The 18,674-nt window shown below is 46.9% G+C and overlaps 2 protein-coding genes across 5 annotated transcripts in view; one reads left to right on the top strand and one right to left on the bottom strand.

The window, feature by feature from the left end:
* Positions 1-18,674, bottom strand: part of SYN3 (synapsin III) — a 484,255-nt gene that overhangs the window by 252,872 nt on the left and 212,709 nt on the right. The window lies entirely within an intron of this gene.
* TIMP3 (TIMP metallopeptidase inhibitor 3) overlaps positions 6,525-18,674 on the top strand; it is a 56,784-nt gene continuing 44,634 nt past the window's right edge. Inside the window, exon 1 of the mRNA XM_003126073.6 lies at positions 6,525-6,963. Within this exon, the coding sequence (XP_003126121.3) occupies positions 6,843-6,963 (121 nt within the window). The 5' untranslated portion in view covers positions 6,525-6,842. The remainder of the gene's footprint in view (positions 6,964-18,674) is intronic.

The following is an 18,674-nucleotide window of genomic DNA, read 5'->3' as shown; positions in this document are numbered from 1 at the left end:
CAAGACCTGCTGTTGTGTAACTGCAGGGGTAGCAATCACACTGTATTGCCCGTGAATAGTCCCCTCTGTGGGGCCCTGGGAAGAGCCAGATCACAGAGGGCCTTGTATGCCTTTCTTTGGATTTTAAGACTTTGTTCAGAAAGCCATGGAGAACAAATGAATCATTTTAAGCAAAGGACAGCATGATTTCAGATTTCTATTTGAAAAACTTTATACGAGCAGTGGTGAAAAGTAATAGAGAAAGACTCTGGAAAGAGTGAGCAATTACGTGACCATTGAAGTTGCCAGGAAAGACTCTATGGGGACCTGATCCAAGGCAGACATGGTGGGAATGGGGAGAAAGGGATGGTTAGAGGAGATGTGGAGTGAGAATCCACAGGACTTGGTGAATGATGGCACCACTGGCAAGGACGGGTGACGCCAGAGGAGACAGAGGAAAACACTATGAGTTTGGACCCTTAGGGTTTAGGGAGGCCATGGGACCTGCAGGCGAGACTGTCCAGGGGGAAGCTGGATCTAGTCAAGAGCTCAGAACAATGCTGCTGCTTCCAGTGCCTGCCCCAGTGCACAGAGCAGAGCAGTAGGTGGATCCAGGGGAGACGGCATGACTAGCTAGGGAGAGTGTGGAGGCTAAAAGGGAAGAGAAGGGAGGGGAGTCAAGGACAGAAAACTGGGAAACACCTACATTTTAGTGGCAGGAGGAGCCTGAAAAATCTGCCAGGAAGACTGAGAAGGTACAATTGGAAAGGTAGAAAGCAAAACCCCAGAGTGAAGCCTTTGCATCAGAGTTTAAAGAAGGACGTGATCAAGGGCATCAGATGGTCTTTGGGCATCCCCATCACACAGGACAAGTCAGCTTCAATCCCAGCAGGTTCCACCAAGAGAGCTCAGGTGCCTTGGCAGAAATAGGATCTCCAGCCCAGTCTGACGGCAGACTGACCCTATCTATGTTCATCTGTCCATCCAATTCCCTCCCAAGCCATAAGAGCACCAGGCAGAGACATTCATGGGAGTCTTCTGTGCAAAGCTGAGCATGCAACCTTCAAAGAAACCGCAAAGGAGCTACTCATTTTTAAAGGAAAAACACATGAACTCTACAGGCATACGGAAGACATTAAGACAGGGTTGAGGAGGAGAAGTTCTGTCTCCACTTCATATTACCCTTCACAGAAATAATCGACCAACTGAGTACACAGTCACTTAAAAAAAAAGAAAAAAAAAAAAAAGAGCAAGTTCTGGAATATTAGCTCTGTTTCCCATCTCCCACCACCCCAGAAAACAGGGTAAAAATGTCTCCACCATGCACATGTGTTTTCTGGCTTAAAATCCCTGGGAGTCGCTCTCTGAAGAAAGAAATGTGAAAACTCTTGCATTCAGGTGAATTTAGCCAGATGCATACTGAGGGGTCGTCCCTGCCTGCAGGTCTCGGGGAGAGCTGGGGCAAGAGACGTCCTGCAATTTTACTACCATGAAATTGGCTCCAGATGGAAATGAGGAAAGGTGTTTACTCCCTGCTGGTGCCAGACACAGAGAAAACCTGAAGTACCTACCATCTTAGGTCCATAATTCCCAAGTGCTGGGCAGCAACCCCGCTGAGGGCTCATGGTGATGGGTGGACCATGGCTGTCTGTTGCTTGGAGAAGGCTATTTTGAATGTAATGACTTTCAGATGGACTGTGGGTTTGGGGGAAGGCACTGTGGCTGGGGTCTGGAGGAGAAGGAGCAGGGAGGAGAGGAGGTGTTTTGCTGCAGGGCAACAGGAACGACACACATCTTGTCAGCACCTTCTCTGGGTTTAATTTCCAGAGGCCAGCCCTGCTCTGGAAGAACAGGACTGTGGCATCTTCTCCTGTGTTCCCAAATCTCTCCAATCCCCCCAAACCCATGATTCACAAGTCTGTAGCTTCCTGAGAGCACAGATCCCCTTGGGTTGACATGTGGCCAGCCTGGGGGTGGAGAAGCTGGGCAGCTGTGGCCCCAGACGGGATGCTGACTGAGAGCTTTGTGACCACTGCAGACAGGAGGGGTTAGCTTCACCCACTCAAACGCACCCACACCCCACTGACTAGCGTGGAATTGTGCTTCTCCCGCCTTCTCAGTGAGACTGGCTGAGGCTGCTGGCTAAAGGAATGGGTGTTCTCTGGCTTACAGCGCCCCCTAGCACTGGCCAGAGGGATAGGACTGTGATCTCTCCAAGGAGCTACCACCTGCCTATCTGAACACTGACTGAACCAGTCGGTGGGGCCAAACAATTTCATCCATTAACCTAATATATATATATATATATATATATATATTTTTTTTTTGGCCACATTCATAGCATATGAAAGTCCCCAGGCCAGGGATTAAATCCAAGCAGAAGCTACAACCTACGCCACAGCTATGGCAATGCCGGCTCCTTAACCCACTGTGCCATGGTGGGACCACCCAAAACTTATTGACTGCTTTATTACCAACATTGTCCTCAAGGGGCTTACAATCCAGGAAGGTAAACAATCACATTACAGTCAGACAAGTGGTGTGAAAGAAAGAACAGCGTAACATGGGAGGGGACTGACAAAGGGCTGGGAATCAGAGAAGGCTTTCTAGAGGAGGTGACGTTTAAGCCGTGACCTGAGGCAGTGTAGGAGTTCAGTGAATTTTGGAATAAGGTAAGGAGACAATAAAAGACATATTTCCTGACCTTCTAGTGCTTATGATCCAAGTGGCAAACAGACAGATAAAGAAGTAATTACAATGGGGCTCTATCAAGAACAAGGCCCTCAATCTCACCTCTTCGCATCATCATCACAATCTTTGTTTTCAGCCTGTGTCTTAGGGGAGAGAGCAGAGAGCAGAACAGGAATTCAGCAAGTGTTGACTGAGAGATCGATGGATGTGCCTTAGTCCTGGTCACATTATACTTGTCTTAAACTTGTTTAAAGGTAAGGTATATTTTCCCTTCAGTCAACATTCACCTTGCCCTGAGAATTTTCCACGGATTCTTAGACTTTCTAGTCAGTGGGCAAACTGGAGATAGCTGGGATAAACCCTTCATCCCATTAACACAAAAACTGAGTTTAGACAGGTAAGGCGACTTGTCCACACACACAACTGTTCTGCAGTAACCTTTGGAGCAAATCTCAGGTCTTTTCCTTTTTTTTCACTCCAGCCTCTTTTTGTCCTTGAGAAAGAAAATTCTCATGCATCTCTTTGTAGCAATATGTTTGAAATGTTTTCAAAGGGCATTAGATAGTTTAGAAAGGGAAAAATAAACACACAAGAGATAAACCTAATTCATTCTGATTGGCTCAGAGGTGATTATTATCATAACAGAACTATTTAGTCAGTGCAGGCAAAATTCTTTACTTGTTGGGCACTGTGCAAAGGGACTCTGAGACAAACTCATCTATAGATCTGACATGCAGGCTCAGGACTGCGAGTGGCTGCAGAAGAGTATAAACATTAGGTCATGCACTGCAGCTGGGGGGACCGAGGCTCCTGGATCTGTGGGTGAGCGCCTACATGAGGAATCAGGCAGCTGCAGCACACTCTTGGCTTTGCTGACTGACTAGCTGACTGTGAGACTTTGGGCAATTCTGTGACCTGTCTCAATCTTATTTTCCTCACCTATAAAATGAAGATGGGTAGTCTCTGAGGTCATTTTTCAGGACTTCTAAATGTCTATGCATAAATTTCAGCATTCTGGGACTGGAAGAGGGGGTGGACATGAACTCTCTCTTTCTTTTTTTTTTGAGGAAAGTTCCAGGAAAAGGAATACCAGGCCATCCTAGTAGGTTTGAGGACAGGCCAGACAGATTTAGAAACTTCTTCAGTCCTTCTGGGGTTTATAAATCTACCATTGTTCTTAGCTGTCAAGAGGAAAGTGGGGAGCTGGTATCTCAGTCTTACCATTAGCCCCACATCCACTCCATTCAGCTTATAAAGTGGCCTTGAAAAAGCAATTCTTACATATTATTAGGTCTATAGACACCATGACATCTGGATTGATGGCTGTGAGGTCTGCTTGCCAGAGGGGTTGACCTCAGCAGTAGGGCTCCCCTCTGCAAGGATTCATGAAGCTTTTTTTTTTTTTTTTTTTTTTTTGTCTTCCTCAGGGTGAGGACTGAACTGACCTCACATGGATATGCAGGGGCTAGTCCCTGGGATTAGATATTAGGGAGAACTGCACGACTTTGGAAGCTGAACTCCAAAGACAGCTTAGGATAGAGAGCAAGAGGAAATAAACCAAAAGGCAATTTCATTACCTTTCAGCTGGAAACACAATCAGATTCCCCTTACGCTTACATAATTAAGTAGCGGACATAATCAGAAGCTTTCTATAAAGCCCTGCTGCTTGAAGTTCAGCAAAAGTTATTTCTCTGATACTAATATTCTAGGCGAGCCTTCCCTTGGAGAAACTATTGGTAATTTGGAGAAAAATTAAAAGAAAGAGAAAAGAAGGCGTCTATCGAATAAGATGCTTATCCAAAGTGGATTTGGTGTGGAAAGGCTTATAAAACCTTCCACATGACTGGCACTGTGCAGGGATAAAGGAAACCCTCAAATCCCGCCAAGTATGCTCTCCTTCAACCTGGATTCTTGGAGTGGCCCGAGTGCCCACTGGTTAAGACTCAATGGGCTGCTGTCCACACCAATACCCATGCCTCCTGGGACCCTATTTTGCACTCTTAGGGCAAAAAAGCAGTGTGACCAAAATTTTCAAGCCTCAAAGTGTTTCTAGTGTGGTTGGGGAAATAGTACAACTATATCTCAAGAAACAAGGAGCAAAGTTCTAAAGTAAACACTGAGAAAAGGGGATCTCTCTGAGTTGGGCTATAGTTAGAATTAAGGTGGGGAGGGTCTTAAAAGTTGGGAAGGAGAGAAGACAGAAAAATGTGGAAACTAGATTCCCTTCCTTATAGTTAAAAAATTTTAAGGGAAAAAAAGGAATTTAAAAATGTTCTTGGAAATACCATTTCCAGTGAAATTTTCTGCTTCTGCCATTCCAACGTCTCTTCTCTGAGGTGTAAAGGTTGAACTTGCATTTCTGAGCAATAGTCCCAGTCCTCATTTTGTTCCAAACTTTGAGCATTTCTATAACCAAATCATTTAAGCCTCTTTCCAAAAGGGATGAGTTGGGAGAGAAAGGGAGAGAGACAGAGTAGAAAGAAAACTCCAGATGCAAAGGGGCATTTGGGTAGTTAGAGCTAACTGCTGCTAAGGTCCAAGAAAATAAATGCCCCTCTTAAGGTGGCAGCGGTGAATCGAGTTCCTGGATGGTTGCCAAGTCACGTCACTTTACTGTGCCAGTTTCCTCATCTGGAAAGTGTGAATAATACTTTGTGCTTTTCCTATCTAAAAGGATTATTGTGAGATGTAATGAGGTGAGGTGTGAAAAATATAAGGCGGGATCAATGTGTTACCGAATAATAAAAACGGTCATAGTATTAGTTATTAGCAGTTATCCATTACAGCTAATAGTTCTCCATGATCTACTTTTATCCCAGTTTGGGGTCAGTTCACCCCAAATTCTTTGCTAAAGGATGGAAACCTGTCTGCCCTAGATGGGGTTACTCCTTTCTCCTGCCCTTTCTATTTAACTGTTTTTTTTTTTTTTTTTTTTTTTTTTTTTTTTTTTTAAATAAGCTCAGGGCTTTTGCACTTGATGTTCTCTCCACCAAGACTGCCACATGGCTGAGGCTTTCATTCTCATCTCAGCCAGGATGTCACCTCCTCAGCCAGACTTCTTCTTATTATCCCATAGACAGCAGCGCCCTTCCTAGTCCTTTCTAGCTCATTATTCTGTTTTATTTTCTTCATGGCACCTTAGAAAATCACCCTATGTATTTACTGATGTATATAGCCTGCAGTTCCATAGGAGTAGTTTCTTTTGCTCATGCCAGCATCCAGAACAATGTTTGTTGAATGACTTCACAATTTACTCTGTCTGAACCCAGGAAACAATCTTTTATTACTGTTAGCTCCAAAAAGCAGATGGCTCCCTTCCATGCAGGAAAGTCAGGGATGGAGGTAAGGGGTGTAGCGGGGGTGTGTGGTGATAGGTCATCAACCTAGTTCTTTCCCCAGAGTCTGCACTCTCCAGAGAAGGTAGAGAGCCATCAGCTATCCTTTCCACCAGCCACAAAATCTCCAGGGCCAGGGCCACCTCTAACCTGCCAGAGGGGTTGGTGCTGGAGTGGATGGCAGTTGATTCTGGTTTGGGTCAGAGGCTCCCAGAGGGCAGGGTGGGCAAGAGGCGAGGGTGCAGGCAAGAAGCGGACGGGGGCGCCGCTCTGACGGCCTCTCTGCAAGCGCGTATCAGAGGCACGTCCAGCCCACCCACTCGCGTGCCCATAGCAGCATTATTCCCTATAAGGATCTGAACTGTCCGGGGGCGGCCCCGCCCCGTCGCCCCGAGCCCCCAGCCCCGCCCCCTTTTTGGAGGGCCGATGAGGTAATGCGCCTCTGCCATTGGTCGGAGGGGGCGGGCCCCGCGCTCCGGAGAGGGGCGTGCCGGGGGGACGCGCTCTATATCACCCGGCCGCCGGGCTGCGGCGCAGAGCGGGCAGCAGGCGGGCGCTGGGACAGCTTCTTCTCCTCCTGCTCCTCGGGCTTCTCCAGCTCTTGCTACAGCTCCCGCTTCTTCGCCCAGAGTGACTGCCCACTCGCCGAATCGTGTGCCAGCGCCGAGGCAACCTCGCCTCACCCCAGCCCGTCCCGCTGGGCACTCGGAGGGCGGCGTACCCGAAGCCAAAGTTGCTCCACACGGCCGGGCGGGCGAGCTCAGGCTGCAGCGACCCCGCCAGCGGCGTGTACCGCAACTTTGGAGAGGCGAAAGCAGCCCGGCAGCGGCAGCGGCAATGACTCCCTGGCTCGGGCTTGTCGTGCTCCTGGGCAGCTGGAGTCTGGGGGACTGGGGCGCCGAGGCGTGCACATGCTCGCCCAGTCACCCCCAGGACGCCTTCTGCAACTCTGACATCGGTAAGCGCTCCGGGTGTCCCCGCAGGAGCCCCCGCGGTTCTCGCTCGCGCGCTGCAGCCAGACTTGGGTGTTGCTCTGGGTGGCATGGCGAACCCCTCTCCTTTTCTCTGCCTAGGCTCGGGCGGGTTGGAGATACTCAGGTTCCTGCGGCGGGGGCTCTGGCTTGACCGAGGGGGGAGATGCCCTGCAGAGAAATCCACTGGACCAGAGTGAACCCCTTGTAACTATGCTCTTTTAGGGCGTGAGGTCCCTAATAGTCCTTTTGACATCTGGAAAATTTCCTTTTTCTCTTGGGAGGATGGGCTGGGGGAGCAAGGTGGGGAGAGTGTTTCTAAAACTTGGAATGCCAACTAAAACGCTGCGACGGTGAATCTTTAAAAAAAGAAAAAAAAAAAAAAAGAAAAAAAAAGAAAAGAAAAAGAAAAAAGAAAAAAGAAAAGTCGCCAGACTTGTACAGGGAAAGTTGCAGGAGAAACTTGAAGTTTTCTGAGTTTGCCTCATCTCCTGCACCCATGAATTTAATTCTTTTCAATGAGACCCAACCGAGCCTCACACTCCCTAGGCAAGTGCTAACTGAGCTTCTTGGCCTGACCAGTTTGGGTAGATTTAAGGAGAAAAATGAGAAGAAAGCCTTGGGGTTGACCCTCCCCAGAGAAACTGTGTTTGAGAGTGTTGATAGCAAGCAGAAGGTGGCGTGTGTGAGGGATCACTTATCATATAGCTGTGAGAATTCACAGGAAGGTTATTTTTTTTTTCCTTGAATGTGTGTGGGGAGGGGGACACAGCAATGGAAAACGGATTTGTCACCAAGAGAACAAAGATGCCAGGGGTCACATCATGGTGACTCTTTCAAATCAGACTTAGCATCTTGATTAGAGACTCGGTAAGAAGTAGAACCAGTTTTTATCAAGGGCCTTGAGAGTGTCCTGGGAGAACTTGTTTGGGAGTTTTCAGGACACTTGTGTTTGGATGGTCAGAGATGGAGTAGCAGCTGGAAAACATCTCTCCTCTCCTTTCCAGTTCATAAAGCATACAAGTCCAGTGGCCCCTGCTGTGTGTGTGTGTGTGTGTGTGTGTGTGTGTGTGTGCTGGGGGTGGGGTGGGACAGTCTCGCCACCCTCTGCCCGTGTCGATTCAGAGGTGAAGAATGGAGCATGTGTGTTTTAAGCAGTCATAAAGGGGGAAGGAAATTTTCCACTGGGTCCTGGGTGAGGGCCTCCACAAGTGTGCTGCAGGGGAGGAGGGGGAGGAGGCAGGAACCCGGCAGGGGAGCGGCTGAGGTTGGGAGGGGTGCTTCTGGTGGGCCTGGTGAGCCCAGGGGAAGTAGGGGAGGTAGCTCTGGGGACTATGTCAGTCCAGCTGGCAGGCAGAGGTATTTGTGTAACCTGGGGTCACCTGTGTTAGTGGTTTCCTGGGGCCCGTGAGGTACACCTTTCTCTCTCCTGGGGGAATGTGGCTGGCCCCTGGGTTTGTGGATCGCTTGGAAGGATACTTTTAGGCTCCCTGAGGCCTGGAGCCCCCACCCAAATATTACATGACCTTTCTCTCCTCACCCCATGGGTGTCATTCCCACCAGAGCAGTGCTGGGAGTGGCTGCTGCTGGTGGCAGTGCGTTCCAATCCTGCTCAGTCAAGAGCATATACTAGGGGCCAGGAGTCAGGTGGCGTCAGAGTGTCCTCCTCTGCCTGACAATGTTTTGGGTGTGTTCACTTGGATGTTTTTTGTGTGTGGGAAGAGGGAGACCTCAAGTCTTCCCTCTGCCCTTGGCTTTGCGTTTTCACCCTGGAAGTTCACCAGTGAGCAGTGGAAACAGGAGCAAGGAGACCACTTCCAAGGGGGGTACTCTTGATCCTGTTCACTGCTTGGGTTTCCTGCTGTGTGTCTGGGCTGACACAGAAAGTTCCTCATAATTTCTCTGGATTTTTTCAAGACGTGCACCCACATCCCCCTCCTCAATAGACTGTCCAGAGGAAAGCAAAGTTACTAGGAAGTACCCAAACACCAGAACATTGTGGTAGCAAAAATAAAAAAGAAACAAACAAAATCTTCGATACCGCTGGCACCGATCCAAGACGGCTCTGCCTGGGTTTGGTGGTGCACTGCACTTGTGGCAGGGATGAGATAATGCTTTTAAAAATGGGAGGTGTGGGTGTGGGCCGCCTGCTTGTTGACCTCCGCTGCCTTACAGTACCCTGCTGGCGTCCAGTAGGTGGCTCCCAGTCTGGGCTGACACTCTGCCTGTCCGCTCCCTGGAGAAATGTGTTGATGTTCTCGTTCCCCTTGACCCTTAAACCCTGCCAGTCAATGCTGTAGCTCATGGAAGATGCAAGCACCAGCACACCAGCTTCTTCTTCCAGAACCTTCCTGGCTGTTTTCTCTTCGTGGCTGGGTGCCATGTTGCCAGGCGAGGGTCCTCTCTAAGGAACCCGCCCATGGTCTTCCCTTTCGTTTCTCCTCATCCACAGGTGTCTCTTTTTACCTTTCTCCCTCAAAGCCCTGGGGATTGGCATTGCCTTCTGGGTGAGGAGGAGTTAAAAGGTGTTTCTATGGCAACTCCAGGCCCTGCACCCTAACGAAGTGTTTAGGAAAAGAATAAACTACATGCCAGCTTATAAAACATACTGTGGGGGAAAGAAAAGAACTTGGCAGCAGCCACGATGTCTGTGGCCCCCTCCCCACCAGTCATTGCCCCTGAAACTCTTGACAAAACCTTGACTCTGGAGGAGGGAAGGGAGGAGACTAGGAATGAAGAAGGCAGCCTTGGCCTGCTTTCTGCTTCACAGCTCTATCCAGCTCAGGAAGGGGTGGACAGTGCCAAGAGTCTTCTGAAAATTGGGGTATGTGTGCACACGTGCGTGTGTGCATGCATGCTTGTGTGTATGTGTGTGGGGGGATTCTGCAGGGGGGCAGGGGCAGTAGAGAGAGAGAATTTTGCTTCAGAATGCTAAACCCTCCTTTGCAGAGAAGAAGAATAGGGCTGTGAGGCCCGCCCGCCCAGCCTGTTGAGAATTTGAGAGTGAGGCTCAGCTTGGGGGCCGGCTGCCAGCCCTGGAGGATGGGCTCTGGATGTCTCCAAATTGTTTTGACAGGGACCAGTGCCAGCAGATTCTTTCAGTATCAGATCTGAGGTTGTGGTTTTAGCAAAGAAGCCATTTTCAAAAAAGCCCGGTCTGTTCCCTCTCACTCACAAACACAATTATACTGTACACTGGACTTAAGGAAAATGAAAAGGATCAGACTTCAGAGAGGAGCCAGTCACTTGGGAAGTGAACCCAGGCTGTCGACAGACATCTCAGTAACTGGAAAGAGGAGAGCTGCTCTGCGCAGGAAGAAAGAAGGGACATCTCTCAGACTCCCACTGGGTGCAGGCACTTTGCAGACCCCATGTCCTTTGTCCACCCAGCATCCTTAAGAGTAGGTATTACCCTGATTTTTTTTCAGATGGAAAACACTGAGTCAGAGAGATCATGCTTGCTCAGGGTCACCCAGCTACTCTATGGTAAGACTACACCCATTCTTAGTTATGCCAGACTTTCAAAACTTTTCAGTTTTCACTTGGCCTTGATCTTCTAGGGCCGGCAACTCTTCCTAAGACCAGGATGCAAAGGACAGTTAATATCTGAAGAACGCCCTACGTATCGACTTGGGGAGTTTTCATTACAAAATATGAAGACAGCCAAACTGGCCAGAGGTTTTAATTAAACATCATATTATGGGAGTGAGAACTAATTACTATTATTATCATCGTCTTAGGGTATAAATAGAGAAAAATAAAGGGATGTTTTTAATGTTCTTTGGCTATTAGAACTGGAAGAGACTCTCAAAGCCACCAAGTCCAAGTTAAAAAAAAAAAAAAAGACTCTGTTTATCTCACTGAGACCCAGGGAAGAGTAAAGCTGACAGGGACAAGAGATCTTAGCCCTCAATCCTCTTCCCCTTCTGAGTGAGGATGAGTAGGGGTCTCCCAGGACAAGGTGCCCAGTCTATATAGACAGCCAGTATGGTGGGAGGAAAACCAGAGAGAATCCGGAGATGGGGTCCTGGGCTGGCTAGGGAAGGTGCCCCTCCCACAGTTCTGTGTCCCTTTCACAATCCCTGGATAGATAAGGCTAGAAAAGTGGCCACAGAAGTGGCCTGGGTGGAGGGACTTTTGTTTGTTTTGCAGGAACAGCAGGAACCATTCAGCTCCACTGCTGAATGGCACATTCCAACAGGTTCATTAATTAAAAACAAAAACAACAACACAATTCTCCATTGCATTTAGTTTTTACCATTCCAGGCGGTATGGACAAGGAGGCCCCTTCTTCTAGCTTTTGTCATGGTCAACTCCTGGGTGGCCTGGAGAGGCAGTGTGGGTGATGGAAAGGCCATGGGGCGGGCAGAACTGGGTTTAAATCCTTCCTCTGGGGCTTGTTGACTGTGTGCACTGAAGCCTGTTATTGGCCATTTTTAAGCATTAGTTTCCTCATTTATAGAAGGGGAATAATAATCTGTATCTCCTTGGCCCTTTAATTTTTATCTGCATTTAAAATATTACAAGGATAGTATATATTCATTCTATGTTCATGTGTGTATGTGTCTGTGTGTACCTCTGTGTCCATCCATCCATCCATCCATCATCCATCCCTGTCTTCCTGTCTGTCTGTCTGTCTATCTATCTATCCATCTAAGTCAGATAAGGGTAAAATCCTTGTTGAGTCCTTCCTCTAATTCTAGTCCCTTCCCCAGATCCTTTCTTCCCTTTTCTCTCCAGATGTTTTCTTCTGCTCCTTATGTATGTAAAGGACACGATACATAGGTATTCTTTACATACACAGGTACCCACAGACAACTCACAGTGGTTTTCCCTTGGAAACATGAGTGGTAGAGCACCATTGAGAGTAGAATACCGCATACAGCATTCTATTTTTTCAATGAACAATGTGTTAGAGATTGTTCTCAGTTAATGTACATATAGATCGGCTTCATTTTTTTTTAATGTGTAGCATTCCATAGGGTTATACATTTTAAAAACTAATTATGTGATTACTATGTGCCAGGCACCATTCTAAATAATTAACACGCATTAACTCAGTTAATTATCTCAAAAGTCCCATGAGGCAGGTAAGCTACTGTTGTCTCCGTTTTACAGATGAGGCAACTGAGGTGTAGAAAAATCAGGTAACTTATTCAAGGTTGTAGCAGAACCTGTATTTAAACCCTTGCAGCCTGGCTCTAAAATATAATCAACTACTATATTACATATCACATTACATTATGTTATATATCATATTATATACCATGTATTGCTATTTACTCTGTAGTACTATAACAATATAATAGCCCTATAGGTATAGGTATATATTTATTTAGTCATCCCGCTACCGATTACATATCTAGGTTTCTAACAGCTTTTCATCTTTACAAAGAGCACTGCAAATAGTCATTGTACAATCTTCTTGTTCATATGCACAAACACTTCTCTATGGCAAATACGCAATTTGGAATTGACATAAAGTACATGCATTTTACATTTTAACAGTTCCTGACAATGTGCCTTCCAGAGTGGCTGTGTTCACACAGTTCTTTTCAGATAAGCAATATGCAGAGATGGAGGAACTATTACAGCTATTAACAGCCCTGTGCTGGAGATCCTTTCATGCTTCTTTCAAATGGGAAAACAATTTATGACTTTTATTGACTTTGTGAGGTTTTTTTTTTTTACCCTTTTTGCTTATCCCTTTGTTTCTTTGAAAGGGAGCAATATGAAGGCCACTTAGACCAAGCTGATGGGAGCATTTTGTAGGGAGAATGGGGCTTACATTCCAGGAAAGCCATGGCCCTTGTCTTGTTGCTGTTTGGGATTAATTTGGTTGCAGATGGTTTTACTTTTTTGCTTTAATAATAAGCCATGGGCCTTTCATGACACTAAGTTGCTTGATTTCGGGGTTTGACATGAACCCAGGTTTGTGTTTTAAAGATGTGTACAAGCCCAGGGGCTTGTTTGCTGACTCAAAGATATCCCCTAGTTGACTGGGCCTGGTCAGGCTCAAGGTGACAGCAAGGGGATGCATCCCTTTGTCCCCCTTCTCCCCTTGTCTTTGAATTTGGATGGTGCTTAGATGAGAGTGGTGGGATGGCCATGGGATGGAGAAGGACAGCCTAGAGGGGGCGAGGTTGGTTCTGGCCAAGAAAGATGCTAGAGTCTCATCTTGATGGGTGCTAGAAGGGCTGGTTTAAGAGAGAATTTCACTGTCCTGATGAGACCCTTTCAGTGGACTCTTGGGATAAAGTGTCATGAAGTGGCTCTCTCAATGGCCAGTCTGGGCCCTACCCCCCTTGTCATCTACCTCTCTTCACTGGCCCTTCCAGTGAAGTTCCTATTCTTTCTCTGGGTCTTGGCCAAGGCCCCTTGGTTTTGAATACCCCTCATTAACTTATTTGCCAGGTATCACTTGATCCCAGTTTCCTGCTCGCTCTCTGGCACTGATGCAGAATAGTCACATTGTGCCCCAATTGTACACATGTTGAAAAAATCATCTTTAGGAAAAATCAAGTCTCCAAAGTTGCTTGGAAAATTCCCAGAGGGAGTCATTCTTGGGCTGACCTAAGGGCTTTGGACCACCCAGAGGGACACATCTCGCCCCTTTAAGATGGGAGGCACCTGCTATGCCCTATGCATTACTTGATAAGCCCAGCCCCACCTTCAGAGCAAAATACTCTACCACCCTCCCAAAGAAAGAAATTTGAGGATTTCTAAATGCTCCACAGAAGGGGATCATCAAAAATGATAACTGCCTTTCAATGAAGTGCACTTGCTATGCTCCAGGCACTACACCAAACTCCTTTTTTTTGCATGTCAATTACCCTATTATGGTAGAGGTAGAGACTGCCCATCCCAGCTGCCTAGTGAGGGATCTGAGGCCAGAGAGGTGAAATCACCCACCCAAGACCACACCACTAAGAAGCAGATGAACTGGAACCTATGCTTGCTTAGTCTACCTCCAAAACCCGTGTCTTGTATCAGTATGGACCAAGGGCTAGGACTCTTTAAATTTGAGAAGGTGCTACCCTTTCACAACCCCATATTGGTTTTTTGACTCCTACTGTGTCCTCTGTATGCTTCTCTTTGATTATCTTCCATAGCCAGCCTCTCCAGCCCCTGCTTCCCCTGCTGTCCCCAGTTTAACTACAATAGTCTTAACAAAACCAAGCCTCACACCCTATTTCTAATTCTTAACCATCACTCTTTCCATTCAGTGGTTCTAAGCCTTCAATAGCACAGATTATTTTTAATAATTTTCCTCCAGTGGATTTCATCTTTGGAAAAAATTATCCATCACAACTTCATGTCTCAGGTGTTATTCTTCCATTACAAAACCCAGTTAAGGAGATCCCATTGTGGCTCAGTGGAAACGAATCTGACTACTATCCATGAGGACGCAGGTTTGATCCCTGGCCTCAATCAGTGGGTTAAGGATGTGGCATTGCCATGAGCTGTGGTGTAGGTCGCAGACATGGCATTGCTGTGGCTGGTGTTGCTGTGGCTGTGGCGTAGAGCAGTGGCTACAGCTCAGATTCGACCCCTATCTTGGGAACCTTCATAAGCCAAAAAATCCCCAAAAAACAACCCAGTTAAACTATATCTATCACTTCTGACACTAGCCAGTCATTATTCTGGTATAATCAGCTAATACAATTAACTTCAGCCCAAAGCAAAGAACCTTGATGCTTTCTTAAGCCTGAGAAGCATTCTCATGGATTATTGGATAATGGCAGTGTATGATTTTGGCTGGCTCACTAAAGTGCTGAAAAGAACTCACGGACCTCTTGTAGATTGCTGTTCTGCCTCCTCTGGGAATGGTTCTTCACTTTCACACCAGTTTGCCATCTCTCCACCTGTGGACATGTCCACCCATCTCCCACCCTTGCCATTTACATGTTGCCCCCAGTGCTGAGAATAGGGCTGGAGGAGGCGATGGGTAACTGACATGTCCTAGTTGAGTTGCCTGCCCTTTCAGAGGAGGTGACATGGGCTCAGGTGTTTGTTTTCCTATATGAATCTCTGATGGCTGGAGAAGATGAGTACCGACTCTAGCTAAAGGGACTCACTAAATAGCATTTGACAGGAGGTGACAAGGTGTCTATCCCAGCCATAGTGGGACTAAGAGGGCTTTGGGCTAGGTTGCTAACAAACTAGTGTCTAGAGGAGAGGAGGGGGCCAGGAGAACTTTTCGTGATTCATCAGAAGCCATCTACAAGACTGGGATGGTTTGGCCACCACAGAAGTGACAGTCCATGCTGCCCAACACCCAGTTCTGATTTATGTTCACATAAAGCCTATCACCTAATGGTGTCATTCATGGTCCCAGGCCTGTGGCCACCTGCTCTTTGTGGAGGATGGAGAAAGGAAGGAAAGCTGAAAGATTTGGCTTCAGAGAATCCAAGGTAAAGTTCATCAGGTGGAAAAATAGAGTCCTTGGGTGACAAGGTGTGGGGAGGGCAGGGAGAGGGGAAATCTGAGCAGATGAGAGCCATTCCAGAACCAGAAACATTAAACATTGCCAGGCGATCATCCCCTCTGCCACCTTTGACCCATCAGAGCCCTGTTGCCTGCAGAGGAGGACTGTTCATCCCTAAATCTCAGGGCTCCTGCAACCCCCAGGTTAGGGTATGGGGAAGGAGAGCCTTACAACCTGGGTCAAACATCCTGAGGATGTGGTTTTCTGACATGAGGGCTCACCTTGGCTAAGGTGCTTGCAGTTCATGGATTAGGATGGATCTCGTTTTGATCTAGACTTAATCATCATGAATAGACAGAGACTTTGAGATTTGGAAACATAATAGCTCTGTGAGCTCTGCATCACAGAGCATGGGTTAGTACTCTGGCTTCAGTTTCCTCATCTGAAAAATAGGGGGAATAACAGCACATACCACATTGGGTTGGTGACTAAGTGAAAACATTTGGGGAAAATGTTTTGTACAGAATCTGCCACACACCAAAAGCTCAACAGATGTTAGCTTTTAGCAGTAGTGTTATATTATATGGCAGAGCAAGTATTCTCACTCTATGTTTGGTGAGGAAAGTGGGACTCTAAGGGGAGATGGGATGTTTTCCAGGGTCACATACAGAGAGCTGTGTTTCAAAATCATGGTTTGACACCCCCCTCTCCCACCGAAGTCTAATGTTCTTTCACTTTGTCACACCGCCTCCCACAGGACAGAACAACAAACAACAAAGTTCCCCTCTATATTTTCATGATTCTCCACAGTTTAGAGTCTTAAGTCTACCTGATCATATTTGATGATGACAACCTCCCACTGAGGAAAGCAGGACAGTGAGGGGTCATTGCTCCCCTTGAACAGGTGTGGGCAGTGAGGACTGGTGTGGTTCAGGAGCTCGGGATTGGAACCAATGTCTTTCAAGTCTTTCAAGTCTTTTCAAGGGCTAGATGCCTCCTGTCCCTCATCAGACTGCTCTAGCACATTTGCCTCTGGTAGTCACAGGTGATAGATGCTGGGTTAGCCAAGGGCAGGACCTGGGAAATAGCGATACTGAACTTGGGTGTCAGGTCCGTAGCCCTGTCCTTATCTACCCCAGGGTTGGGGGATGTTCACTTGTCTAGGAGTAAGCACTAGCCTGGAGTTAGGATACCTGGCATCTAGTAGTAGGTCATCTCCTAATTCTAGAATCACCTTAGTGATGTCAAACTCCCTGGATTTTAGAGTTTTATCTGTGAAATAGCAGGACTGGCTCTTTGTGGCATATATACACCTTTCCCTCCACACACATTGATGGTAACTCATAGTTTGCTGAATGCCTACTACGTGTCCAGTATTTCTGGCTCGAAGCTCCTTTGGAAGGGGCTCTTTAATCTAGCAGCATAATTGAGCACATAAATACATCAACAACACCTTTTAGGAGGTAACTTCTTTAGAAATATGGTCTATTAAGGCAAGAGCCAGAATCTCTGTGGTTGTAAAAGTGGATGAGGGCTTTGACTAAACAAAACCACTAATGAACTGACATACTTTGTCAGATGACATATTTGACCACCAGGCTTCCTGTTGGAGCAGAGCTGGTGTGCCAAACAGATAGCAAGCTTGCCAACCCGGTAGGTGGCTAGAATTAAAAATCAAGGGCACTTCAGTCTCTGTCATTGATTGTGGGAAGGCTTGGTAAAAATTCTTTTGAACACTGTTAACACCACTACTGAAGCTGAGAGAGAAGAGGTGGAATTGAGACTCATTGCTGATGGGAACAAGGCCTTTCTGAACCATGGTGTCTCTGAGCAGCCCCGTCCTCCAGAAAATTTGGTTAATGGCTTGGCTCAAACATCCACACCTGAACAAAACTCCCTTCATGCATGATTGGCTTGGATAAAAACCTGTGATTAAGACATGTGTCATCTGATGGAACCTTTGCTTAAATGGATGAGGAGAGGGTTTAGAAGACTCAGATCAAACATGTGCCCTACTGGGCAATCCCAGTCCACTCCTCTCTCCAACAATAGAACAGAGACATCTGAAGATCTCACGAAGGACTGAGAGATGTGAGAGAGCCCGGACATCCAGGCTGTTCTCTGGGACACAGTTCCAAGCAAAATGGGTGCAGTGGGAAAAGACTGCACAGGAGGTAGGCAGGTGTAGGTGTAGGTTCCAGTTCTTTCTTGACTGGACTGGGTTTCCTCACCTCTCACCTAGGTCGGATGACAAATCCAAATGCCAACCGAAGCTAGTCGCTGGAAGCTGGATGGTTGCATATTAAATATGTTGATTTATTACTCAGCTGTACAAAAAAGCATATATGTGTTTCTCTAGTCTCCTGTTTTCCCACTTTGAATGGGTACTAACAATCATTTCTTTATTATAAGACAAACAACAAAACAGTGGGCAAATATGATGAACTAATGACTTATCTTTGACTTTGGAGTAGGGAAGCAGTACGGAATGGTGGTGACTATGGCAAATGGAATAGTTCATGTCCCTTCTGAAGGGGATGGCTGTTCTCCAGCTCCAATCTATCAGAATGTAAGTCCAATACTGCCAGATATCCAGCCTCTTAGGATAAGCTCGAAACCCAAGATTTTAACATGAAATCTGATTTTTTAAAAAATTATGGTTCAGTTAAAAAGAAACACACACCTATACAACATGTGTGAGCCAAATGAAACATGTCCTTGGGCCAGCTTCAGCCCTATGGCTCATCAGCTTTGTGACCTTGAGTTGAGATAATCTCTTGAATTTCCTTTGGGTTGCAGCATCTCTGAGTAAATAGGACCAACTGCTTTCTCAGGCAAAATAGTGCACCTGTCCTCTGTGTCCCAGGTGCACCCATGTTCTGTATCTTACTTTCCGCACTTTCTGAGGTGGTTAAGAGCACAGGTCCTAAAGTTATACTGCCTGGTTCAAACCTTGGCTCCAGTAATTGCTAGGCTAGCTCTACGATCCTAGACAAGTCAATCCTCTCAGCCTCCTTTTCCTCACCTGTAAAATAGAGGATGCCATAGTAGTACTTTTAACTTTAAAGGGTCATGGGAGAATTCACAGAGATGATGGGAGTTGCCAGCTTGGCCTACAGCCGATATGTAGCAAGGGCTTGATAAGTGTCAGCCATGGTGCTCCCCTAGACGGTGAGCCAGCTGGAGTACAGGGAGTCACATCCTACTCTCCATCTCACTGCCCAATGCCTAGTAGGCGTGCATAAATTATCTCGAATGAACGAGGGCATT

The sequence above is a fragment of the Sus scrofa genome, chromosome 5 (assembly GCF_000003025.6).
Source record: "Sus scrofa isolate TJ Tabasco breed Duroc chromosome 5, Sscrofa11.1, whole genome shotgun sequence".
In the NCBI taxonomy this organism is placed as follows: Eukaryota; Metazoa; Chordata; class Mammalia; order Artiodactyla; family Suidae; genus Sus; species Sus scrofa.
Note: the sequence above shows the minus strand (reverse complement) of the source record. Positions and strands in the feature narration are given on the sequence as shown.